At 49.7% G+C, this 6,000-nt stretch overlaps 1 protein-coding gene across 9 annotated transcripts in view; it reads left to right on the top strand.

Moving 5' to 3' along the window:
• Positions 1 to 231: 231 nt before the first annotated feature.
• CIITA (class II major histocompatibility complex transactivator) overlaps positions 232 to 6,000 on the top strand; it is a 62,245-nt gene continuing 56,476 nt past the window's right edge. For 4 of the 9 annotated variants that reach the window (XM_021931748.2, XM_021931749.2, XM_009195977.4 and 1 more), the window contains exon 1: positions 239 to 926. In XM_021931748.2, the coding sequence (XP_021787440.2) occupies positions 644 to 926 (283 nt within the window). In that variant the 5' untranslated portion in view covers positions 239 to 643. Of the gene's footprint in view, positions 927 to 6,000 lie in introns of all 9 variants that reach the window. The other 5 variants (XM_021931750.2, XM_021931747.2, XM_021931746.2 and 2 more) reach the window with 5 other exon arrangements.

The raw sequence follows: 6,000 nt of genomic DNA, 5'->3' as shown, positions 1-6,000 counted from the left end.
ATTAGCGGGGCATGATGGTGTGAGTCTGTAGCCCCAGCTACTCAGGAAACAGAGATGGGAGGTTCATTTGAGCCTGGGAACTTGAGGCTGCAGTGAGTATGATCACGCCACTGCACACCAGCCTGGGCAACAGAGCAAGACCCTGCCAAAAAAAAAAAAAAAATGCTACTTAACACGCCCAAAGTCACATAATCGTCAAGGAGCAGATCTGGGACTTGAACATAGGCAGATTAGCTCCAAGCCTATTTGCTTAACCTCTATACGACAATGCCTTCTTGCTATGATAAAACATCTGAAAAGACCTATTACCCTATAGGTCCTCTACAGAGGCATGTTGCCTTCCTCTTAGCAATACGAGATTGGCTCCAACAGAAGACTGTGGGCTTCTCTGGCACATGCACCTGGGTAGGACCCAGAGAATACCTGTGGAGTCTGAATCAACCCAAAAGCCAATATCCATCCGTTTTTCAGGAACCCCAGCCTACAACGCAAAAGAGGAAATCTTCCTAAGTAGAAATAAACTGTAATAAATTGCAGAGGTTCCCTCGTCCTGGTTTTCACTTCATGTTTTGGATGCTGCACGCCGGGTGAGCGGAGATCCCAGGCACTGGCCAGGGCAGCTGCCCTGACTCCAAGGGCTGCCATGAACAACTTCCAGGCCATCCTGACTCAGGTGCGAATACTGCTCTCCAGCCATCAGCCCAGCCAGGTGCAGGCCCTCTTGGACAGCCTGCTGAAGGAGGAGCTCCTCTCCAGGGAATACCACTGCACCCTGCTCCATGAGCCCGATAGTGAGGCTCTGGCCAGGAAGATCTCTTTGACCCTACTAGAGAAAGGAGACCTGGACTTGGCCCTCCTGGGGTGGGCCCAGAGTGGGCTGCAGCCCCCAGCAGCTGAGAGGGGCCCCGGCCACAGTGACCATGATGGTAAGTTGGCATCACTTTTAATCAAAGAGCAATGACAGACTGTAGGCAGCTCAAGGATTTTCCCTCCTCTCTGAAAGGGAAGTCAACGGGAAGGCAGACTGGTGTCTGGTGAGCTGGCAGGAGCAGTGAAAACTTGGAGTACTGTCGCTGTTGCTGGGTGTGCTGGAGTGTACGCTGCTGCTTCCCACTCTGCTGGAAGGAACCATCCCAGGGGCATGCAGCCAAATGCCTGCTTGGGTTCACTCACTGAGCCCTGATGATACACCAACATTAACGGGGCATGGATGGATAGATCAGCTCCTGCCTTCAAGGGGCCCGCAGTCTAGTGGGGAAGATGGATGCAGGCACAATCAGTGTGAATCAAAAAGAGAGAAATGGGGCCGGGCGCAGTGGCTCGTGCCTGTAATCCCAGCACTTTGGGAGGCCAAGGCAAGTGGATCACCTGAGATCAGTTCAACATCAGCCTGGCCAACATAGCAAAACCCTGTCTCTACTAAAAAATACAAAAATCAGTCAGACATCCTGGTGGGTGCCTGTAGTCCCAGCTACTCAGGAGGCTGAGGCAGGAGAATTGCTTGAACTCGGAAGGCAGAGGTTGCAATGAGGCAAGATTGTGCTACTGCACTCCAGTCTCGGCAACAGAGGGAGACTCCATCTAAAAAAAAATAGAGAAATGGGATGCAGAGAAAGGAGAAGCCAGAGAAAGAGCTGAAAGCAGAGCTCACCTTGTGAGTATGTGTGTGCTTGAGCATGTGTGCGTTTGCATGCATTTGCTTATGTGTGCATGTGTGTGTCTGTGTGACACACACAGACAGAAACTGAGAGACAGAGGGAGAGCGAGAAAGGAAGGGAGAGAAAGACAGACAAAAAGAGACAGACAGACAGGCAGAGACAGGGAGAAAAGGGAGGGAGAGGAAGGAAAGGGGAGACTGACGGAGGAAGAGAAAAAGGGAGAAGGTGGGGGAAAGAAAGATGAGAAACAGAGAATAAGAACTCGCTTAGAGGGAGAGAGAATGAATGCCTTATTTTTAAGAGCGTTGGTGACACAATCATCTTAAACCGGAAAGACAAGCCTGCACTGTACTCTGTCCACTCACATTCTTGGCTCCTCCAACTTTTTACGTCTCCTACCCAGTTACAAAGAAGTCCTCCCTCCATTGCAATGTCACAACTTTCTTTCTTTTTTTGAGACAGAGTCTGTTTGGTTTCCCAGGCTGGAGTGTAATGGCACGATCACAGCTCACTGCAGCCTCAACTTGCGGTGCTGAAGTGATCCTCCCACCTCAGCCTCCCAACTAGCTGGGACCACAGGCAGGCACCACTATGCCTGGATACTTTTTTAAAATTACTTTTTGTAGACATGAGGTCTCACTGTGTTGACCGGGCTGCCCGCAAACCCCTGAGCTCAAGTGATCCTCCCACCTTGGCCTCCCAAAGTGCTGGGCTTACAGGCGTAAGCCACCGCATCCGACCTGGTCATAACTTTCTAAAGACGATGTTTGTTCTATCTCCTTCTGAAATGCAAGTCTTGAGAGAATAACACTGATTGACATTTATTGAGTATTTAGCGTGCCAGAAACTTCCTAACCACAATCTAGAACCCTCTTACTTATTTCTCCCTTGACCTTGAGCCCTTTGATCGTCATCCGTATTTAACACTTAGAGAAGAAAACAGACTCTACCCAGTGGTCACACAACTTGCCCAGGTCCCCCAGGTGGGAAGTGGTGAAGGCTAGATTTGAAGACAGACAAACTTTGATCTTCAACTTAACCTTCAGGGCATCAAATGCATTTGGCAGCCTTATCTTGGGCACCAGATCAATGCTGTTTACCAACTTTCTTGCCAAGACATACATTTCTACGGGGTTGGCTCTTTGTGTGGTCAAATTCTCACCCAAGTGGTTTCCATCGTCTCTTGGCCTCATCTTTCATTCTCTTCCTCCTAACAGACTACTAGGCAAGGGGGCATCTTTACCACTCAAACATTCTCCCTTGGCTTCTCAACAGGGGTTCAGACAGCCAGTGTGGTCTCGATGGCGGCACAGATGCCAACTGGGGGAGAAGCCAGAACCTTCTCTCTCCCTGGCTGCAGCCCCTCCCGCCCCAGCCACATGTGCCTTCACAGGCTGCTGCCGGACACTCCAGCCCCTCCCACCCCCTCCTTCCGAGAGTGCTGGTTCCTGTTATTTAACTGTGTTTCCTCCCTCGGGAGGTAATATTTTTATTTCTGATCTCACGTGACTCCAGAAAGTGGAACTGCACTCAGGGCCCAGTGTGGTCTTCGGGGAGCTGAGAGGGGTATAGGGCAAATTGCTTTTTTCCTGCTTTCTCTTTCTGCCCTGCAGCCAGCTTCCCTCCAGGGCTGCCAGGCCTGACCCTCTACAGTGGGCAGGTGTGCTGCTGCTGGACAGCTCTCAGAGGGGAGGAAAGAGGACAGGGCAAGAGAATTGCACGGTTTGTAAACAAAGGGCACTGACTCATTTTTATGGGGGTTCAGAAAAGGAAATCATCCATGTGGGGATTTTGTGACCCTCCCTCCGAACCACTCTGTAACGACCTTGGCCCTCTGCTGTGCTAAACGCTCCACTGGCTCCCACGTCACTCAGAGAAAAAGCTAAATCTGGACAACGACCCACAATCTGGACAATTTCCCACCTCATCACCTCCCTGCTGTTCATCCCCTACTCCTGTCTGCCTCGTTCATCTACTCCAGCCACGTTGGCACCCTTGCTGTTCCTCGGACATGCTCAGCACACTGTCTGCCTCAGAACCTTTGCACATGCCATTCCCTCTGCCTGGAGCACTCTTCTCCGAGCATTCTCTTGGTCAACCTCCTAAATTCCTTCTACTCTTTGCAGCTTATCAACGAGGCCTACCCTGACCAAACCATTTAGAATTGCAGCTCCTCCCTCCACACTCTGAGCTGTCTCCCCAGATTGATTTTTTTCCCCACTTTTTTTTTTTTTTTGATACAGAGTCTCACTCTATCGCCCAGGCTGGAGTGCAGTGGTGAGATCTCAGCTCACTGCAACCTCCACCTCCTGGGTTCAAGCAGTTCTCATGCCTTAGCCTCCCAAACAGCTGGGATTCCAGGTGTAAGCCACTATGCCAGGCTAATTTTTGTATTTTTAGAGACAGTGTTTCACCACGTTGGCCAGGCTGGTCTTGAACTCCTGACCTCAAGTGATCTGTCCACCCCACAAAATACTGGGATTACAGGCGTGAGCCACTGCGCCTGGTCCCCCACCTTCTGTATATCTTACTTTTGTATTGTGTGTGTGTTGTTTATTGTTTGACCCTCCCACTGGAAAATAAACTCCACGTGGACATGGATCTATGTTTTGATCACAATATGTCCCAAATACCTAGCACAGAGTCTGAGCACACGGTAGGTATGCAATATATGTTTGTTGAATATTGAGTGGATGGATGGGTGGTTGGGTGAGTGGACGGATGAATGGATAGTTCATGTAATACCATTATTCCTCCTTTACTAACGAGTAAACTGAGGCACAGAGAAGTTAAGTGATTTGCCTCTGGTCATGTTCTGAAGAGGGAGACTATGGGGTCTCATGAGTCCTGGCCAATTGCTGTACTTTCTGCAAAAAAAGTACTGTTTTGGCTTCCTCTCCTAAACAACCCAAGGGGCTACCGTAAATCTACCCTAAATAGGTCGGCAATCTTCAAAGTGAAATTGATGATTCAGAAGGCACCTTCAGATATTGCAGTGCCTTAGTTGCAATTGTGCAGAAAGCTCAATTCTGGAGATGGGAGCTTAGGGGTTTCGCTCTATGCTACACAGAGCAACCTCTGTGCATCCAGCCCCAGGAAAGCTCCAGTGAGTCCCAAGAGTCAAGGTCCTTGCCCTGGAGGAACTCAGGTGCCTCAATAGGAAGTTAAAGCAAACATTCAGGCAGTCCCTGGTCAACAGTGGGTGACAACATCGGGACAACACCTGTCAGAAGCCAAAGAAGGGGGAGCTAGGATGGGTGATGATGGAAAAAGAACCAGGCTGGAGGCTGGACAGCTGGACAGCTGGACAACTCTGGGTCTGAGGCCATCCTCTGTTCTTTATGCACCATGTGACCTTAGCCACATGACTAGACCACTCGGAATCTCAGTTTCTTCATCTCTGAAATGGGAGCAATGATATGAATCTCCTAGGGCTCTAGTGAGGGTTAAATGAGATGGTAGGTAGAAACCTTCCAAGGCAGTGCTTGGCATTAGGTCACACTGTATAAACATCAGACCACTATAAGGAGGATAACAGCAAGGAGAATTGAACAGGAAGAAGATAAACCAGGGGTTTGAAGCACCGAGAAAAATAATTACTGCAGTCTCACTGGGGGCCCCAAACAATATCTAGACACCTACTCTGTGCAAAACGCAGTGCTGAATGCTTGGGTACTGTGCATATTTGAGAAATTAATCAATGTGGCCCTTGCCCTTGGGTTGAGGCATCGAATTGGCACATGGGCCGTGTCCTCAGACAGCCTGAGTGCCTGTCCTGCCTTCCCAATTCCGAGAGGTATGACTCTGAGCACTTCCCAGGCACCCTGCCTCAGTTTCCCCATCTATAAAGTGGAGATGATAATAGCATTTAGAGTCACTGATCTAAGGGCTCAGGGACATCATTCAGTGTAAGACCCATGCATTTCCTGCAAGAGGAAGCTGGTTCTGACTCAGCCTCGAGGCTGGCGTCTGAGGCAACCACAAGCCCAAAGTGAATGGTGGAAAGATGACTCTAAGTGTGGGCAGCCTCAGCTGGCCTTAGGTTTGACCATGGAAGGCACAGCATGAAGGGGCCCATTCCGCACACTTTCTCAGAGGCTGTAGGGCACCCCTGCCAGGGTCTTAGATTTTATTGATTCCTTTGACTCTGCTTTGTTGGTTGTTTTTGTTGTTCTGTTTTCATTGTGTGGTATTTTCGCCCATGAGGTCTCAGTTCTAGGAAGAATAGAACAAAGCCTCCCTCTGGGAAGTTGCCTGATTTATTGGAAAGGTAGGAACACTCCACACATCGGTAAGCTCCCTTCCTCCAGCTTCCTTCCCCATCTGATCCTTTGGATGTGAG

Source organism: Papio anubis, chromosome 18, assembly GCF_008728515.1.
Source record: "Papio anubis isolate 15944 chromosome 18, Panubis1.0, whole genome shotgun sequence".
NCBI lineage: Eukaryota > Metazoa > Chordata > Mammalia > Primates > Cercopithecidae > Papio > Papio anubis.
This window is presented reverse-complemented; position numbering and strand designations above follow the sequence as displayed.